This window comes from Bufo bufo, chromosome 2, assembly GCF_905171765.1.
Source record: "Bufo bufo chromosome 2, aBufBuf1.1, whole genome shotgun sequence".
Lineage (NCBI taxonomy): Eukaryota > Metazoa > Chordata > Amphibia > Anura > Bufonidae > Bufo > Bufo bufo.
Window position 1 is genome coordinate 214,267,057 of NC_053390.1, and position 20,430 is coordinate 214,287,486.

At 42.2% G+C, this 20,430-nt stretch overlaps 1 protein-coding gene across 2 annotated transcripts in view; it reads left to right on the plus strand.

Annotated features, from left to right (window-relative positions):
• Window positions 1-18,735, plus strand: part of LOC120988591 (MLX interacting protein) — a 79,764-nt gene extending 61,029 nt beyond the window's left edge. For both annotated transcript variants that reach the window (XM_040416143.1, XM_040416144.1), the window contains exons 13-17: window positions 1,365-1,466; window positions 2,855-2,982; window positions 4,002-4,125; window positions 7,129-7,258; window positions 17,576-18,735. In XM_040416143.1, coding sequence (XP_040272077.1) covers window positions 1,365-1,466; window positions 2,855-2,982; window positions 4,002-4,125; window positions 7,129-7,258; window positions 17,576-17,685 — 594 coding nt within the window. In that variant the 3' untranslated portion in view covers window positions 17,686-18,735. The remainder of the gene's footprint in view (window positions 1-1,364; window positions 1,467-2,854; window positions 2,983-4,001; window positions 4,126-7,128; window positions 7,259-17,575) is intronic.
• The last annotated feature ends 1,695 nt before the right edge of the window (window positions 18,736-20,430 follow it).

Here is a 20,430-nt window from a genome sequence, read left to right on the forward strand (position 1 = left end):
TGAGAAGATCGGGGGCGGGCACATCGGTGGCGGGAATAAAGCACTGCAGCGCGCCTTCTGTGTTCTGTGACGGAGGAGGCGGAGCTACAGTGAGTTACTGACTGAGTCACGTGCCCCCCCTCCTCTCCTCGGCACTCTGTCTTTCGCCGAATCTGCCCTGCTTCATTTTTAACTCCTTCCACCGCGGCGCTGACGGGGGCGGGATCAAGCAAGCCGGCCGGTTGTTACTGTCTGCACTGCAGCAGGCAGCGCAGCGGCGCGTGTAAGTGAAGCGCTGGCTGTGCGTCGCTACTGCAGATATATTTTAGTAACTTTGGGTCTGGTGGTGGGCCCTTCACTCACCCTGGGCCCGGGGCTGCCGACCCAAACGCCCCAATTATAATCCGCCACTGGATTTGGAGTGGTTTTGCAAAGAACAGTGGGCAAATCTTGCCAAGCCAAAATGTGCCATGCTGATAGTCTTTTTGGGTATGAGTCTGAATGCTATAATAAAATCAAAAGGTGCTTCAACACCGTATTAGTTTAAGGGTGTGCACACTTATGCAACCATATTATTTTATTTTTATATTTTTTTCTTCCCTCTACCTAAAAGATTTTTAGTTAGTTTTTCAATTGAGTTGTACAGTTTATAGGTCACATTAAAGGTGGAAAAAGTTCTGAAATGATTTCTTTGTCTCATTTTTTTACATCACAGAAACCTGACATTTTAACAGGGGTGTGTAGACTTTTTATACCCACTGTACATCTATCATAGCCAGCAACTTGTACTACAGTAGCTTTTTGAGCAATCGTACCAGGCAGGCTAGCTCTTTATGCGCACCAATGAGCTATCGGCATCCATAACCCTTAAACCAATTCACCAGTTGTCCTTCCTTGGACCGCTTTTGGTAGGTACTATCCACTTCATACCAGAAACACTGCAGAACACCTGCTCTTTTGGAGATGATCTGACCCATTTGTTTACCTGTTACAATTTGACCCTTGTCAAAGTCATTTCCATACTTACACATTTTTTCCTGCTGCCAATCACATGAACTTCAAGAACTGACTGTTCATTCCCTGCAAAAAATATCCCACCACTCGATGGGTGTCATTGTCCTCAATATCAAGCAGGTCATTGATTTAAATGTTCTTGCTGAAGGACTAGGAAGATGACAGGTGGGACCTAACACTGGATTGTGTCTTAGTAAGTATTTATTGGTGTATTGGTCGGGCTACAAGAGGATACCTTATTTGAGTTTTCTGTTTACAATCCAGGTGATTTTAGAGAATAACAATGATCATTCATTACTGATTACCCGACCTGCCATGAATCCTACTTTGTGTCCAACACTCTCTCAAACAAACAAATTCCTTTCTTACAGACACAAAGGTTGAAGCATATTTCTGCAGAACAGAAGAGGAGGTTTAATATAAAACTTGCCTTTAACACACTAAACAGTTTTGTGTCTTCAAGCAACAAACCGGTAACTAAATCCACATGCCACGGAAACTGCTGTATGTCCGGTGTCCGATGTTACCCTGAATGATGGCTAGGCTGCACGGGTATAATGCCCAATGTCTCACTCAGCAACACAACATCTCCTATAGCAAATAAATGTACACGACAACCAATAATTCTGAATCCAAAAATACACATACAGTACATGCAGTCATTAAAATGGAGTCACCCAGTACGAAAATGGACCCAGGCCGCCCACTGTAACTAGTAGAACGCAATGACTTGGTAGTGTTAGGCCGCATTCGCACGACCATATTTTTGGACTGCATCTGATCCACATTTTTTGCAGAGCCATTCATGTAAATGGGTCCGCAAAAAATCCGGACGGCGCAGTGTGTGCCGTCAGCATCCTTATGTCCTTTTTGCAGTCCCTTAAAAAAGATAGAACATGTCCTAATTTTGTCAGTTTTGTGGACAAGGATGGCATTGTTACAATGGATCCGCAAAAAAAAAAGATGCAATACGGACCTTATCAGCATTTTGCGAGCTGCAAAATACATACGGTCGTGTGAATGCACCCTTATGCAGTGACATGCTACATTAAAGTGGAAGCATTTGATTTGGATCTATGGATTGGGTACACTTTAAAGGGGCTGGCCACCTTCTGGGTTGATTTATCCAGGGCAGACCTGCAAAAGGAAGCATACTTCCCTGCTCCCTGCCCCTGTCCCGACTCTTTTGTTCCCTGGCCTCAGCTGTCTCCCTTGGGTCCTCCTCTGTCAACATCTGCTTTGACACTGCAGCAGCCAATTGACCTGCCTCCTTGCGTCACCATGAATCGAAGTGGGGCAGGTCACCCCTGTGGCCAGCGATTGGCTGCAGTGATGTCAAAGTGAGCCCGCCCTGTTTCACTCCTGAAGAAACCATGCAGAGTTGTTATCAGTACTTCAGGCAAGGACATCAGGTTTATCATAAGGCTATTTTTACATCTGCGTTTTTCCTTTTCAGTATTGAGGCAGAGGATCTCGATACCGGAGGAAAACACTTCCGTTTTGTCCCCATTCATTGTCAATGGGGATAAAACGAACTGAACGGAGTTCACCAGAACGCATTCCGTTTAGTTGCTTTCCCATGGTTGACAGAAAAACGCGTCACGGAAGAAAACTGATCCGCCACATACAATGGTATTAATGCCGGATTCATCATGGCTAATTGAGAAATAATACAACCGGACCCATTCATAACGGATGCAGACGGTTGTATTATCCTAACTGAAGCGTTTTTGCTGATCCATGCCGGATCGAGCAAAAAACGCATATGTGAAAGTAGCCTAACACTTGTGGACTTTATTCATCCTTGGTCCATTATAAAGTCTACATTTGATTCCATGTTTGCCTATCTGTTTTCTGACAGATCAGCCATGCAATTACGCTACAGAAAACAGTGGCGTATATTGCCAAACTTCAGCAAGAAAGGAACCACGTGTTAGAAGAATCCAGACGACTGAAGGAAGAGGTAGAAGAGTTGCATCATGCTATCAGGTTTGTATTGTACATTTGTAGCCTTCACCTTCTCTGAAACCTGGCCGTAAAATCTCCTCAGCTTGAATGGCATATCTGCCAAGTTATGCACCAATATATATTTTTTCTTCTTGCTGACTGAAGAGGGAAGCTTAAAGAGGAACCCTGCCCACCCACATTTTCTAAAATGTACAGATTTCCTGAACTGTAGGGCACCCAAACTCCTTAGACATCATTGACATGTTCATCATTTCACCCAACATTCTATGCAAACTGGAATTGTCCAGTCATTGTGGCAGTCACTTACCTGGAAGGCAGTGGTGGTCCGGGCTCAGTGATTTTGACCTTTCTAAGGCCCCTTGCAGACGAGCGTTCCTCCCGCAGCGAGTCCACAACGCAGCTCCCGACCTGACCTCCCAGCGCTGCCGGGGGTCACATAGCATTACATTGATTTTATGATGCTATGTAACCCTTACAGTTCTGTAATGTATTGGATAACACTGGCATAATGCTGACAGTGTTATCCAATACATTCCAGAACTGTAAGGGTTACATGGCATCATAAATCCATTTAATGCTATGTGAATCCCTTCAGTGCTGGGAGGTCAGGCCGGGTGCTGCGATGCGGACTCGCAGCGGGAGGACTGCTCGTCTGCAAGGGGCCTAAGACCAGCTGAAGAATGGAGGGCAGCACTGAACTAGTGGTTGCAAATTCAGTTATAGATTTTAATGCATTGATGCAACGTTTCTGACAAGTCAGAATATCCATTTTGGATGGGCTTTCACTTTTAATGCCTCATTCACACGTCCGTGTTTTGGTCTTTGGTCAGTGATTTTTGAGCCAAAACCAGGGGCATCTCTAAACACAGAACAGGTGCAGATCTTTCCATTATACCCAATCCTGGTTTTGGCCTACAATCCCTGATGGAAATCACTGACCGAAACACTGACGTGTGAATGAGGCTTAAGACCTACATCTTCTTGTGAAGTGTTAACCCTAGAGGAAGGTGTAAGTTCATGACATTTGCTGTTATTTTCAGTTCCTATCAAGCGCAGCTTCCAGCCACTGGCGTGCCGATCGCTCCGCAGAGGGTTGAGCACACAAGGGATCTATTTGACAAGTATGTGAAAAGCAGAACACTTGAGAACTGGAAGTTCTGGATTGTATCCTTTCTGGATCAAGCAGTGTTGTGTTTTTTTTTATTTTTATAGAACTATAGACCTAGAAGAGCTGCATATATTTAGTTGTTTCTCCACAAAGATCTTAAAGGGGTATTCCAGCTTTCTGATATTGATGAACTGTCATCTGGGTAATCAATATAATGCCCCATGCACGTTAGGGAACCTAACACTAAATGCTACCTGTAATGTGCCGTAACGACCACCATAAAATTCAGGAAGTGCAGGTTCCACATGCATGCTGGGTCCACTCTGCTTTTTATCATTTGTGGTGCCAAAATGGCCTCCATTAAATTCAGGTGATGCAGGCACCAACTTGCATGCTGAGCCCACTCTATACCTCTCCTGGTGCCAGACGGCTTCCAATGAATGCAATGAGAGTCCATTCTATACCTTTCCTGGTGCCAAAAGGCTTCCAGTGAGTGAAGGGAGAGCAGGCTACAGCTTTATACTTACACTAATTAAAATCCGCCTATGGGGCAGACTGGTAAGGGGTGCAAGACTAAACGGAGTCAAAGAAAAAGGGGGTCTGTCAGCACATCCAAATGCGCAGGTGCGTGCTGCCATGGCTAGAAACACAAAGAAAGAAAAAAACACAATGCAACTGCACTCTGCAAACCAAATAAAGTACAATAATGCCATAGTAATAGAAAATATTCTGGTGCTAATGTTATGCTTATTTTGTAAATTTGAGATTCTTGGCAAATTTTGTACAAAATTATTTGGGCTCGTCTGCCACACGTCAAGGAGATCTCTGTAACCTAACACTAAATGCTACCAGTTATGTGCCATAATTCAGGGAGTGCAGGTTCCACATGCATGCTGGGTCCACTCTCTGCTTTTTATCATTTTTGGTGCCAAAATGGCCTATTACTATGGCATTATTGTACTTTATTTGGTTTGCAGACTGCTGTTGCATTGCGTTTTTTCTTTTTTTTCTTTGTGTTTCTAGCCATGGCAGCGCGCACCTGCGCATTGGGATGTGCTGATCCCCTTTTTCTTTGCAGTGAAAAGAAAATGATACATGGTTTTCCAAATATTTATTAAATACAATTCTGAACTGTGTAGCATGCATTTATATTCAGCCCCCCGTACTCTAATACCCCTAAATAAAATCCAGTGTGACCAAAAATGTATTCTCAGTATAACTACAGCTGTCCAGTGAAGGCCTCCGAGGTTTGTTAGTGATCAAACAGCAGCGTGAAAACCAAGGAGCACACCATACAGGTCAGGGATAAAGTTGTCGAAGTGTAAAGCAGGGTTAGGTTAAAAAAGGTATATGTTCAATCAGTCATCTGAAAATGGAAGGAGTTTGGCACAACTGCAGATCTACCAAGACATGGCCGTCCACCTAAACTGACAGCCCAGGCAAGGAGAACACTAAGTAGAGAAACAGCCAAGAGGCCCATGGTCACTCTGGAGGAGCTGCAAAGATCCACAGCTCAGGTGGGAGAATCTGTCCACAGGACAACTATTGGTCGTGTACTCCACAAATCTGGACTTTATGAAAAAGTGCCAAGAAGAAAGCCTTTTGTAAAGCAAGCCATAAGAAGTCCTGTTTGCAGTCTGCCACAAGCTATGTAGGGGACATGGCAGACATGTGGAAGAAGGTGCTCTGATCAGATGAGACTCAAGTTGTACTAAATGCAAAACGTTATGTGTGGAGGAAAACTAACACTGCACATAACCCAGAACACACTATCCCCACTGTGAAACCATGCTGTGGGAATGCTTTTCTTCAGCAGTGACAGGGAAGCTGGTCAGTGTTGATGGGAAGATGGATGGAGCTAAATACATGGCAATCCTGGAGGAAAACCTGGCAGAGGCCGCAAAAGACTTGAGACTGGGACAGAGGTTCACCTTCCAGCAGAACAACGAGCCTAAACATACAACCAGGCCCTCCAGCTGTTGAAAAACTATAACTCCCAACGTACTTTGATAGCTGTATCCTGTCCAGGCATGATGGAACTTGTAGTTTTGCAACAGCTGGAGGGCCGCAGGTTAGGCATTCCTTGTTTAGATCAAAGTGTACTCGTGTTAGAATGGCCCAAAGTCGAGACCTAAATCCCATTGAATCTGTGGCAAGATTTGAAAATTGCTGTTCAGACGCTCTCCCTACAATCTGACAGCTTTAGCGAAGAAGAATGGGCAAAAAGTTCCCAAAAGATTTGCTGCTGTAATTGCAGTGACAGGTGGTCCTAAGAAAGTATTGACTCAGGGGGGCTGAATACATATGCATGCCACACCTTTTTAGATTTTTATTTATTATAAATTTTAAAAACAATGTATCATTTTCTTTTCACTTCACACTACTTTTGTGTTGGTCCATCGCATAAAATCCCAATAAAATACATTTAAGTTTCTCGGTGTAACGTGGAAAAATGTGGAAAAGTTCAAGGGGTATGTATACTTTTCAAGGCACCATATATTGAAGAGAATATGGCCCAACACTGACCCTTGTGGTACCCCACTGGTGTCGGTGACCCAATTAGGGTATATACCGTTATTAACCAGGTACTTAACTACATACACACATTTACCCTCAGTCCAAGCATTCTCATTTTATGTACCAACGTTTTATGCCGAATAGTATTGAATGTTTTGAAAAAGTGTGGTAGGTTCTCTCAAATGAAGCATTCAGCCAGGTCAGAAAGATGCTCATATCTTCTATTTTCAGTAGTGTTTTAGTAGTGAGAGGCAGTATTTCTTATATTGACTACCATGTGGCTCATGTCTGTGCTGCTAAGTTGTCATGGCAGGTCAAAATGTCAACTGCAGTCTAATAGAGGACTATAGATCATCTCTGAAATGGCTGCATTCAGGTAGGAAAAAACCTTGGGAAGATGTAGAGCTCCAGGATGGGGGCTCAAAGCTAAATTTACGTTATTACCTCAGAGTGTTTAGTGAAGAACTCCAGTCAGTGAATGGAAACCTCATGTAGTATATAATGGTGCTCGTAACTCTCCTTAACGAAGTATGTCAATCCAGTTCAGCATCATCATTAAACCATTATTTGATTCCTTCAATGACATGGTATCGACAACCAACATCGATGAGTTATACAGTACTACTCTAGAATGGCTAGATCAGCATTGCTCCCTACCGTCTTTGAGACCCAGTAAGTACCATGGTTCTGCTGAAAAAAAATAAAAATAATTTAAAAAAAAAAATATATATATATATATATCATATATATTAATTATATGTGTGTGTATATAATCTGTTTTCCATGAACCCATGACAGCAACTGTGAGAGATCCTCCCCCTTCCAGACAGGAAACAGGAACTTCCCGGATCTTTAAATGGGGTTCTCCACAGTCCATCCTCAGTTTGTGACAAGATTCCTAGGACCTTCCATATTCTGAATACAAAGAAACTAACATACTATACATAAAGAAAGAATCTTAAATATATGACTGACTGCATATTTCTTCTTTTAACCCCTTAGGGACCGGGCTCATTTTCACCTTAAGGACCAGGCCATTTTTTGCAAATCTGACCAGTGTCAATTTATGTGGTGATAACTTTAAAACGCTTTGACTTATCCAGGCCATTCTGAGATAGTTTTATCGTCACATATTGTACTTCATGACACTGGTAAAATACCAAATTTACAAAAAAATTGGGAAAAATTAGCAAATTTCCAAGTTTCAATTTCTCTACTTCTATGATACATAGTAATACCTACAAAAATGGTTATTACTTTACATTCCCCATATGTCTACTTCATGTTTGGATCATTTTGGGAATGACATTTTCTTTTTTGGAGATGTTACAAGGCTTAGAAGTTTAGAAGCAAATCTTGAAATTTTTCCGAAATTTTCAAAAGCCCGCTTTTTAAGGATCAGTTCAGGTCTGAAGTCACTGTGAGGCTTACATAATAGAAACCACCCAAAAATGACCCCATTCTAGAAACTACACCCCTAAAGGTATTCAAAACTGATTTTACTAACTTTGTTAACCCTTTAGGTGTTCCACAAGAATTAATGGAAAATAGAGATAACATTTCAAAATCTCACTTTTTTGGCAGATTTTCCATTTTAATAAATTTTTTCCAGTTACAAAGCAACGGTTAACAGCCAAACAAAACTCAATATTTATGGCCCTGATTCTGTAGTTTACAGAAACAGCCTGTTATGTGGTCGTAAACTGCTGTACGGGCACACAGCAGGGCACAGAAGGAAAGGAATGCCATACGGTTTTTGGAAGGCAGATTTTGCTGGACTGTTTTTTTTACACCATGTCCCATTTGAAGCCCCCCTGATGCACCTCTAGAGTAGAAACTCCAAAAAAGTGACCCCATTTTAGAAACTACGGGATAGGGTGGCAGTTTTGTTGGTACTATTTTAGGGTACATATGATTTTTGGTTGCTCTATATTACACTTTTTGTGAGGCAAGATAACAAGAAATTGCTGTTTTGGCCCCTTTTTTATTTTTTGTTATTTACAACATTCATCTGACCGGTTAGATCATGTGGTATTTTTATAGAGCAGGTTGTCTCAGACGCGACAATACCAAATCAGACAACTTTTTTTTTTTTTTTGGTTGGTTGTTTTACATAACAAAGCTCCTTTTTTTTTTTCTTTTTTTTTTTTTTTTTTTTTTTTTTTATAAATTATTCTTTAGTGTCTCCACATTCTGAAAGCCATAGTTTTATTTATTTTTTGTCGGGATGAGATGACAGTTTGATATTTTGGGGTGCGTATGACTTTTTGATCGCTTGCTATTACACTTTTTGTGATGTAAGGTAACAATTTTTTTTTAACTTTTATTTGGGGAAAATGAAGTTTTTGTTTATTTTTACTTGAAACGTTGAATTTTTGGGGGGGGAAAACCTTTCTTTTTTATTTATTTTTTTCACTTTTTTTTTTGTCCCACTTTGGGACTTCAACTTTTGGGGGTCTGATCCCCTTTACAATGCATTCCAATACTTCTGTATTGGAATGCATTGGCTGTATGTGGTAATACAGTGTGTATTACTCATACAGCTTCCTGCCTGTGAGATCCAGGGGGCTGGATCTCACAGGCTCTTCACCGGAAGGCAGCGCCGATGCCTAAGGAAGGCATTGTGCTGCCTTCCATGCCAACGGGTCCCCATTACAGCATCACGGGGACCCGATGGCACCGCCAACCGTCCTCCGGAACGACCCGTAAACGCCGCAAATCTGAATTGACCGATACAGGACCCCCCCACGCATTGTCCCAGGGTGCCTGCTGATTGATTTCAGCAGGCACCCAGTTCCGATCACCGCTCGGTACCAGTACGTTATGTGTCCCCAAGAGGTTAAGACTACTTTAACACTATGTACATCTATATATATCTTTTTATTAATATATAATATATTTTTATTTATTTTTTATATATATACACACAGGGTGGGAATAAAGTAGGTGCTGTCATGGGCTCATGGGAAAACAGATTACCGGTAAGAGTAATATATGTATTTCCATTACGCCCCATGACAGCACCTGTGAGAGAATAGACTAGATAACTTTAGGGTGGGATTACTGCCTGCAAGACTTTTCTCCCAAAGGCCAAGTCCTGAGCAGAAGATAGATCTAATCTATAATGTCTATAAAACATGCTTGGAGAGCTCAACGTAGCTGCTCTACAAATTTGGTTAATTGTGGCACAGCCTTTTTCTACCCAGGAAGCCATTATAGCCCTTGTAGAATGGGCCAAGAACCCTAAAGGTACCTGAAGATCTGCAGAAGAGTAGGCTAGCCTTATGGTTCTCATTATCCATCTGGCAATCGTACGGCTAGTAACTTTTAAACCTTTGTTTGGGCCCTGGAATTGAACAAATAATTGAGGGGCTTTTCTCCACCCTTTTGTTGCGTCTAAGTATTTTCACATGCATCTCCTTACATCTAGCGCATGGAATTTTTCCTCCCTTTGATTTTTGGGATTTTGGCAGAAGGACAGCAAATTGATTTCTTGGGACCTGTGGAAATCAGAAACTACTTTAGGGAGAAAGGCCGGGTTCGGTCTCAACACAATTCTGTTCTCCAAAATTAAGGTATAAGGAGGGGACGCAGATAAGACCGAAATCTCCCCTACTCATATGGCTGATGTAATGGCTACAAGAAAGGCCATCTTGTAAGACAGCATCTTCAGGGAGATTGAGTCCAATGGCTCGAAAGGACTTTGCGTGAGCATGGAAAGGACAATATTTAAATCCCAGGGAGATGATCTGGGTTTAGGGAATTGATTTGATCTAATTGATGCATTTTATGAATCTTTTGATCCAAGGATGAAATGCAAAAGTACAGTCAAACAATACACTAAGGGCAGAGACCTAAAAATTGTGTGCTAGGCCTAAATTTTTTATTTAGACCTTCCTGCAAGAAATCTAAAATCGGAGTGATCTCTGGTGGGGCTGACAGATCCAAACCCGTGCCCGCAAACCTAATAAAGGTTTTCCAAATTCTCAGTGGTAACTTTTTTCCTACTGGCTAGTAGTGTCTCTACTACCTGATCTGATAATCCCCTGGCTCTAAGGAATTTCCTTTCAATATCCATGCTGTAAGTGTAGATTCCCTATCTCGGGATGATGAAGGGGCCCCTGAAACAACAAATCCTCCCTCTCTGGAAGTATCCAGGGATCTGCAAAAGACAGCTTCCTTAACCAAGTAAACCATACTGTCTTTGGCCAATAGGGGGCTATTAAGATTACCGTTGCCTCCTCCCTCCTTATTTTCTGGATTACTCTGGGTAAAAGTGTGAGAGGTGGGAATGCATACACTAGATCTTGGCCCCAAGGTTGTGACAGCGCATCGATCCCCTTGGCACTGATCCCTTGGGTTGAGGGGGAAAAAAACCTTTTTGTATTTCTTGTTTGGGAAGCAAATAGTGCATCTTTTGGGGTTCCCATCAATAGACCTATCTGATCGAACACCTCCTCGCCCTAACTGACCTTGTGCCTGCTCAGGAAGACTGCCTGGGAGTTTTCTGACCCTTTTTAGATGAACTGCTAAAAGAGAACAGACTTCACCTTCTAACGACTGGAAGATCTTGGATGACCATTTTAGAAGTTGAGGAGATTTCCCCCCCCGCTTGTTGATGTAGGCTACCGCTGTCGCACTGTCTGACAGAATCCTGACATGTCTGTTTTTTAGGGAGGGAAACCATTGTATCAGGGCACAGTATATCGCTCTTAGCTCTCTGTAGTTTTGGGATTGTTGGCTTTGGAACACTGACCACTGCCCCTGGGGAAAACCTCAAAACTGAGTGAGCCCCTCACCCTTGGGGACTGGTGTCGGTTGTGATGATTAGAGAATTGTCCTTTATCCATTCCACCCCTTGACTTAGGTTCTCTGACCTTGTCCACGATATTAGGGAGTCTCTTACCGACAAGGGTAGCGGAACTTTGAGATCTAGAGAAACTAGGTCCTTGTCCCAGATAGAAAGGATGTGCATCTGAAGAATTCTGGATCGTAACTGTGCCCATTTTACTGCTGGTATATAGGATGTCATTGATCCTGCTAAATTACTCTATCCTTTGTTGAATTGACAGAAGCTTCCCCCTTGGGAGGTAGGACTTTTGGGATAAGGAATCTAGTTAAATTCTTAGTAAGGTGCATTGGAAACTCTGCGTCGGACACGATTTTTTCCAATTTATAATCCAGCCCAAGTTCATTAATGTCTTCAATACTTCCTGAACTTGAGCTGAAAGGGATTCTGGAGATTGCCCACCACTTGCAGGTCATCTAGATAAGGAATAATTATTATAATGTCTGACCTCCTTATTTGTGCCATCACTTCCCCCATGAATTTTGAAAAAATTCTGGGTGCCTGCGATATTCCAAAGGGGAGGGCCCTGAACTGAAGGTGGACAACTGATTCTTTTACCTGTACTACCACCCTGAGATATTTCTGAGAGAAGGGGTGAATGGGTACATGGTAATAGGCGTCCTTGATATCTATTGAGGCCATGACACAGTTGGGAAACAAATGCAGAATTGTTGATGATATCGATTCCATGCGAAATTTTTGGTATGTTAGATATAAATTCAGTTCCTTTAGATTTATTATAGTTCAATAGGACCCATTTTGGTTTGGGGACTAAAAAGAGCGTCGAATAAAGCCCCTCGCCTATTTCTTCTGTTGGAACTGGGACTAGAACTGATTTGTTAATTTTCTCGGGATCTGTCTATAGCAGAGTTAATACAGAAACTACAGGGTGGGCCATTTATATAGATACACCTTTAATAAAATGGGAATGGTTGGTGATATTAACTTCCTGTTTGTGGCACATTAGTATATGTGAGGGGGGAAACTTTTCAAGATTGGTGGTGACCATGGCGGCCATTTTGAAGTCGGCCATTTTGAATCCAACTTTTGTTTTTTTTCAATAGGAAGAGGGTCATGTGACACATCAAACTTATTGGGAATTTCACAAAAGAAACAATGGTGTGCTTGGTTTTAACGTAACTTTATTCTTTCATCAGTTATTTACAAGTTTCTGACCACTTATAAAATGTGTTCAATGTGCTGCCCATTGTGTTGGATTGTCAATGCAACCCTCTTCTCCCACTCTTCACACAGTGATAGCAACACCGCAGGAGAAATGCTAGCACAGGCTTCCAGTATCCGTAGTTTCAGGTGCTGCACATCTCGTATCTTCACAGCATAGACAATTGCCTTCAGATGACCCCAAAGATAAAAGTCTAAGGGGGTCAGATCGGGAGACCTTGGGGGCCATTGAACTGGCCCATGACGACCAATCCACTTTCCAGGAAACTGTTCATCTAGGAATGCTCGGACCTGACACCCATAATGTGGTAGTGCACAATCTTGCTGGAAAAACTCGGGGAACGTGCCAGCTTCAGTGCATAAAGAGGGAAACACATCATCATGTAGCAATTTTGCATATCCACTGGCCTTGAGGTTTCCATTGATGAAGAATGGCCCCACTATCTTTGTACCCCATATACCACACCATACCATCAATTTTTTTGTTCCAACAGTCTTGGAGGGATCTATCCAATGTGGGTTAGTGTCAGACCAATAGCGGTGGTTTTGTTTGTTAACTTAACCATTCACATAAAAGTTTGCCTCATCACTGAACAAAATCTTCTGCGTAAACTGAGGGTCCTGTTCCAATTTTTGTTTTGCCCATTCTGCAAATTCAGTGCACCGATCTGGGTCATCCTCGTTGAGATGCTGCAGTAGCTGGAGTTTGTAAGGGTGCCATTTGTGAGTAGCTAATATCCGCCGAAGGGATGTTCGACTAATGCCACTCTCCAGTGACATGCGGCGAGTGCTACGCTGTGGGCTCTTGCTGAATGAAGCTAGGACAGCCACTGATGTTTCTTCATTAGAGACCGATTTCATGCGTCCACATTTTGGCAAATCCCAACACTGAACCAGTTTCACGAAACTTGGCAAGCAGTTTGCTAACTGTAGCATGGGAGATGGGTGGTCTCGTAGGGTGTCTTGCATTGAAATCTGCTGCAATGACCCGGTTACTGCGTTCACCAGACATCAACACAATTTCTATCCGCTCCTCACGTGTTAACCTCGGTGACATGTCAATGGCTGTAAACAAAGAGAAACTTGTAAATAACTCATAAAAAAATAAAGTTGTGTTAAAACCAAGCGCACCATTGTTTTTCGTGTGAAATTTCCAATAAGTTTGATGTCCCATGACCCTCTTCCTATTGAAAAAACAAAAGTTGGATTCAAAATGGCCGACTTCAAAATGGCCGCCATGGTCACCACCCATCTTGAAAAGTTTCCCCCCTCACATATACTAATGTGCCACAAACAGGAAGTTAATATCACCAACCATTCCCATTTTATTAAGGTGTATCCATATAAATGGCCCACCCTGTAGTTTCTGTATGAACTCTGCTATGGACAGATCCTGAGAAAATTAACACCTCTAAGGTTGACACAGCTGCTGGCCTGATACTCATGTGTGTGGTCTTGTAGAAAATGAAAAGTTTCAATCTACTGTACGCTTGTGGACCTGTGGGAAAATGTACATTTATAGCAGGAATGTGACATTTCAGGTTTTTAATTCAAAGTCAGTGTGTTGACACATCTGTCCGTTGTGTGGTGGGAGGTAAACCAAAAAGGCTTGTCCAGACATGTCATTGTCTGTAAGGCATTGATTATAAAAAGCTTATCATTTGATAAGGCCTTTATAAAGTGATATGAAAATTGCATGGGCATATATAAAATTCATATCAAAATGATATCAAAGCACAAAATGATATAAAAGGTATATAAAAGGCATATCAAGGTGATATCAATGCACAAAATCGTATCAAAATGTTATAAATGGTATAAAAAGTATTTATAAGTCCTTATCAAATGATAAGCTTTTATTAACACTTTTTATACCATTTATAACATTTTGATACGATTTTGTGCATTGATATCACCTTGATATGCCTTTTATATACCTTTTTATATCATTTTGTGCTTTGATATCATTTTGATATGAATTTTATATATGCCCATGCATTTTTCATATCACTTAATAAAAGCTTATCATTTGATAAGGACTTATAAAGTGATATGAAAAGCTTTTCATTTGATATAAAATTTATATTAAGCCGTATAAAATGATATGAAAAGCATATAAAAGTGGGCGGCATTTAGCCGTGGTTTGGGACAGGCGAGGGGAGAGAAATGGGTGGATCTGGGTGGGGTTAGGGCATTTTTGGGAGGGGTTATGGTGTGAAAAAGGGGCGGGGCATCTGTCACTTTGAGTTTGACGAGACATGGGTCCCTATACTACTTGTATATTCTGGAACAAAGATGGGGATTCTTCCGCTACCAATTTGTCCAGGCAGGGTTTAAAACAAGCTTTTGGATAAGACGGGCTCAACTTCTTTTTACATATCCCACATTCTCTCCCTTTTGACTTGTGGGTAGCCTTCCTGGGGGCCTCTTTAACCTGTATCAACACATAGCCCATACAAGTTACTCGAGAATATTACAAAGAAATAATTTCCCCAAAGGGAGACTGGGGAACAACCTCTCTTATCCCTCCCAGGAGTACCATGCCGGTTTCTGTGTGCTGCTCCTATTTTTCCATGCGCTGCTGAGCTTCCCCTTCCTCCTGCATGTTGCTGATACACTCTGGAAGGAAAGTCTGGCTGTCCGCTGAACTCGCCCACGCTGTATACACCTTGCCTTCCAACTTGGCTGTCCGGCGTCCTCTTTTTATGGGCTGCGCACAGCCCTTCCCTGTCCCGTGTGGAATGCACACGTCACTTCCGGCATGCCTGTGGATGCGTGCCGGAAACGGGACCTGCGGGAGCACGCCGTACCGGCGAGCCAGGCAGAGGATGCCTTCCTCCTCCCTCCGGAACTTCGCCCGTCTGCAGGCCTGAAGGTAACGAGGTGACCGCCAGGCATCCCCACCCCCTCATGGCAACAAAAAGAGGGCCGCGATACACCGGGCTTTTACAGAGGCTCCTAGTGGAGACCTGCGCCGTCAAGGACCTCTAATTGGTATGGGATGTAAACCCTAGAAGCCCTGAAGCCCCCTAAACGATTCGGGAAAGATCCATCCCCCTGTCCTAAGGACAGGAAATAGGAAGAAACTGAGGATGCACTGTGCAGAACCTTATTTAAAGAAGGGGGAGGATCTCTCACAGCTGCTGTCATGGGGCGTAATGAAAATATATATATATATATATATATATATATATATATATATATATATTATTACAGTGAGGAACAGAAGTAGTTGAACACCCTGCGATTTTGTTCTCCCACTTAGAAATCATGGAGAGGTCTGAAATTCACTTTGTAGGTGCATTCCCACTGTGAGAGACAGAATTTAAAAAATAATAATAATTCAGGAATTCACATTGTATGATTTTTAAAGAATTTGTCTTGCACACCCACTGGGGTGTTTGTTATTTTCCATCAGTGGTACACACATTGGGTGTCTGTGAGTCAGTGTCTGACCTGGTACCCAGTAAGTGCTTATCAGCCTTGTAGGAATACATGACAGTCCAGTAGTATATTTTGCCCTTCGCTTCTCTGTATACTTTTTTCCATCTTTCCTTTTTCTACATATTTTAATATACAATAAAATTGATACTATTTTGGATATATTATCTCCACTGGCTTTTTTTGCTATAAGTATTTGAACACCGAAGAAAATCAGTGTTAATATTTGGTACAGAGGCCTTTGTTTGCAATTACAGAGGTCAAACGTTTCCTGTAGTTCTTGACCAGGTTTGCACACACTGCAACAGGGATTTTGGCCCACACAGATCTCCTATAGATCTGTGAAGTTTCGGGGCTGTTGCTGAGCAACACAGAGTTTCAGCTCCCTCTAAGGATGTTCTTTTGGATTTAGGTCTGGAGATTGGCTAGGCCACTCCAGAACCTTGATATGCTTCTTACGGAGCCACTCCTTGGTTATCCTGGCTGTGTTCTTCGGGTCGTTGTCATGTTGGAAGACCCAGCCACGACCCATCTTCAATGATCTGACTGAAGGAAGGAGGTTGTTGCTCAAAATCTCACAATTAAATGGCCTTATTCATCTTCTCCTTAATACAGTGCAGTCGCCCTGTTCCCTTCGCAGAAAAGCACCCCCAAAGCATGATGTTACCACCCCCATGCTTCACAGTAGGGAGTGAAGTTTAGACCAAAAAGTTCTACTTTGGTCTTATCTGACCACATGACTTTCTCCCATGCCTCTTCTGGATCATCCAGATGGTCATTGGCAAACTTCAGACGGGCCTGGACATGTGATGACTTGAGCAGGGGAACCTTCCGTGCAATGCAAGATTTAAAACCATGACTGCGTAGTGTTCTACCGACAGTGACCTTTTGAAACTGTAGTCCCAGCTCTCTTCATGTCATTGACCAGCTCCTCCCTTGTAGTTCTGGGCTGATTCCTCACCTTTCCTATCATCAGTGATACCATACGAGGTGAGATCTTGCATGGAGCCCCAGTCCGAGGGAGACTGACAGTCGTCTTTAGCCTCTTCCATTTTCTAACAATTGCTCCAACAGTTGATCTATTTTCACCAAGCTGCTTGGCAATTGCCCCGTAGCCCTTTCCAGCCTTGTGGAGGTCCACAATTTTGTCTCTGGTGTTTTTTGGTCTTTCCCATGGTAGTAGTTGGCGTCTGAATGACTGTGGGGTGGACAGGGGTCTTTAAAGAGCTCAGACAGGTGCTACTAAGTTAGATTAATGAGTGGAGTAGAGGTGGACATTTTAAAGGCACAGTAACAGGTCTTTAAAAATTAGTGGGAATACACCTACTGTACAATGTGAATTTCAGACCCCTCCATGATTTCTAAGTGGGAGAACTTGCAAAATCGCAGGGTGTTCAAATACTTCTGTTTCTCACTGTATGTATGTATGTGTGTGTGTGTGTGTGTATATAATATATATATATCTCTCCTTTTTGATAATACTCATTTCATCTTCGAAACCTTTATCCTTCCCACAGTGGTGCTGAAGACCTTGCGTTATCTGAGCACGACGACGTCCATCTTATCTCATCCGTTAAGTTTGCCAGAGCAAGCCAAGCAGGCTGTCACTAGGAACAGTAAGACTTGAAACTAGATGGACTTCCCTATGAGTGGATCTAAAAGCTTGTGCTGTTACCCTGCATTGCTCTGTGAGACGTCTTTCAACACTCCGCCTGAGCATTATCGGTCATTGAATGCATTCAAGGAATCGCTGTCGTGGTGATTTGTGCTAGGCATCTCTTCTTTAAAGAGCAGAAACAGCTGGAAACTTTCTGTTCTGATTACTGCAACCAAGAAGATGAAGCTGATGAAACTGTCAAAGGGAAATAAGTTTTTTGTGATATAATTGATAAAGATTTTTGTTTTCACTGAACCCTTACCGCCTCCGTGTTTTAAGTGTTTTTATTCTTTAACATTTTAGCAGCTGTACTATAGTAACATATCAATAATGAAAGGAGATCTCACATGTTCTGTATAAAAGACACTAGATATCGGTCACCCATTAGGTTGCCAGTACATCTTATGGCCAAGCCGCAGTAACCGCATGTGGATTACTTTTAATTGCACTCTGGTGTAGTACAGCAATTAGACATAATCCACATGGGTTTACTGGGGCTCGGCCGCAACGTAAAAGTAATCCTTGGATGTTAATGGGATCTGCCATCAGTCTGATGTTTATGGGGCCTCCTTCAATGGCTGCTTTTGGAAGATTGGACAGATGTGGAGATAAGCGTCATTCTGTCTAGTAATCACTTGTCGTCTTGGTCAATTTAAATGTTTGGCCAAGCTGGACATGCTTGTTTAAGGGGATTGATGGATGTCTGAACGATTGTTCAGTTGATGGCTGAGTGATGCCTATAGCCAGCTCCCATGCCAAGCTACTAGAAGTTGAAGCTACAAGCAAATAGTAGAAAGTAGAACTTCTCGGTGGCAGTAATTATCACTGGGCTCTGCAGAACAGGATTCTCATGGGGCCTCAGGACCCCATAGTATCCAACTAGGTCATCATTGTCTTAAGCTACATCATTGTCTTAAACTCGCGTTTTGGCTTTCCGTTTGTGAGATCCGTTCAGGGCTCTCTCACTAGCGGTCCAAAACAGATCAGTTTTGCCCTAATGCATTCTGAATGGAAAAGGATCCGCTCAGAATGCATCAGTTTGCCTCGGTTCCGTCTCCATCCTGCTTTGGAGGCGGACACCAAAACGCTGCTTGCAGCGTTTTGGTGTCCGTCTGACGAAACTGAGCCTAACGGATCCGTTCTGACACACAATGTAAGTCAATGGAGATGGATCAGTTTTCTATGGCACAATTGAAAACGGATGCCTCCTCTATTGACTTTTAATGGTGTTCAAGACGGATCCGTCTTGGCTATGTTAAAGATTATACAAACGGATCCGTTCTGAATGGATGCAGACAGTTGTATTATCTGAACGGATCCGTCTGTGTAGATCCATGATGGATCCGCACCAAACGCGAGTGTGAAAGTAGCCTTACCTGTGCTAGTAATTCTGATTGCTAGCTGTGAGGTCTGGGGTCCTTGAACTGGCAAGGAAGTACGAATAAGTTGGCACAAAGATGAGGTAATTGATGAGTCTTTTATACAGAGTTTGTTGGAGTTTTTCCTTTACTACTATTCAATAAAACAGAATGAGCATCTTTTAGGTATTATATTCAAAAGCTCCCATTAAGCTGTTATGTTACATTTGAATTGACTCAGGTTTTTGCTTCTTTATTTAAATTTCTGAAGTGATTTGCAATAATGTACCAGGACTTATGTTTTCTTATTTACATGCTCTTCTACATTCGCACTGTGATGCTGGTAACTGAGGTCTGGCAGAGGTTTCTGCTGTCCTTCCTCTCCCTACCTGACAATGCAGACTCTGATATAAGCTTGTGATTGGTATTTTATAAGGATTCCATGCTTATTTGGTGGTTTTTGTTACAGAACGCTCTTCTAGACTTTTTTTTTTTTTTTTTTTTTGAGAAATGGTTGTTAAACATTTCAAGGAGAAAGTGTGGTTGCTCTCATTGTATTTAATAGTCAAAAATACCTTTTGGTTATAGTATTATTTCTTATGATTTTCAATATATGGAGCTCTCCATCTAGCTCCCCAAATACATTGTACATTGGCACGTATATCGGTCACTGTTTCATTAGAATAAAACCTGCATTCCAATAGACTATGATTGCTGGATCTAGGTAAACTACCTCCTGTACTGGTCTAAATTTGGTTTACGGTATGAGACTACTGATATACAGAACACGCCTCAAAGGGCCATAAATAGGGTTGTCCAGGATTTATCCTCTGGATATGCCTGCAATATCCAATTGGTGTGGGTTCATCACCCAGCACCCTGCCGATCAGCTGTTTAACTTGTAGCTCTGGTCCCTTGTATATTGGAAGGAGCAGGTAACTGCAGTACTGCTCCCATTGATGTGAATGGAAATGGCGCTGCAGTTTCCAGCTCCGTCCACTGCAGAATGGACAGCGCTGTGTGGTTCCAGAGCTACGAGGTAACAGCTGATTGGTGGAAGAGAGGTAAAACGCCCCCCAAAACGGATATCATGGAAATCATTACATGTTTGTTCCATTTAAAAACAAACTTGTATAAGTCTTCCCTGTAAAATGTGGGATATTCTTCTCAAAGAGCATGCATTGCTTACAGTTTGGCACAATATAAGAATCTATTTCATTACAAGGTTGTGTAAGTTCCTGGTGCTCAGATTCTTTCGAATCTTATGCGTTTGTCCCTTTTTTTTAGCTTTTGCATGACTTTTTTTTAATGGGGATTTAGAAATGAAAAAATAAATTTGTCAAGAATTATTTTATTA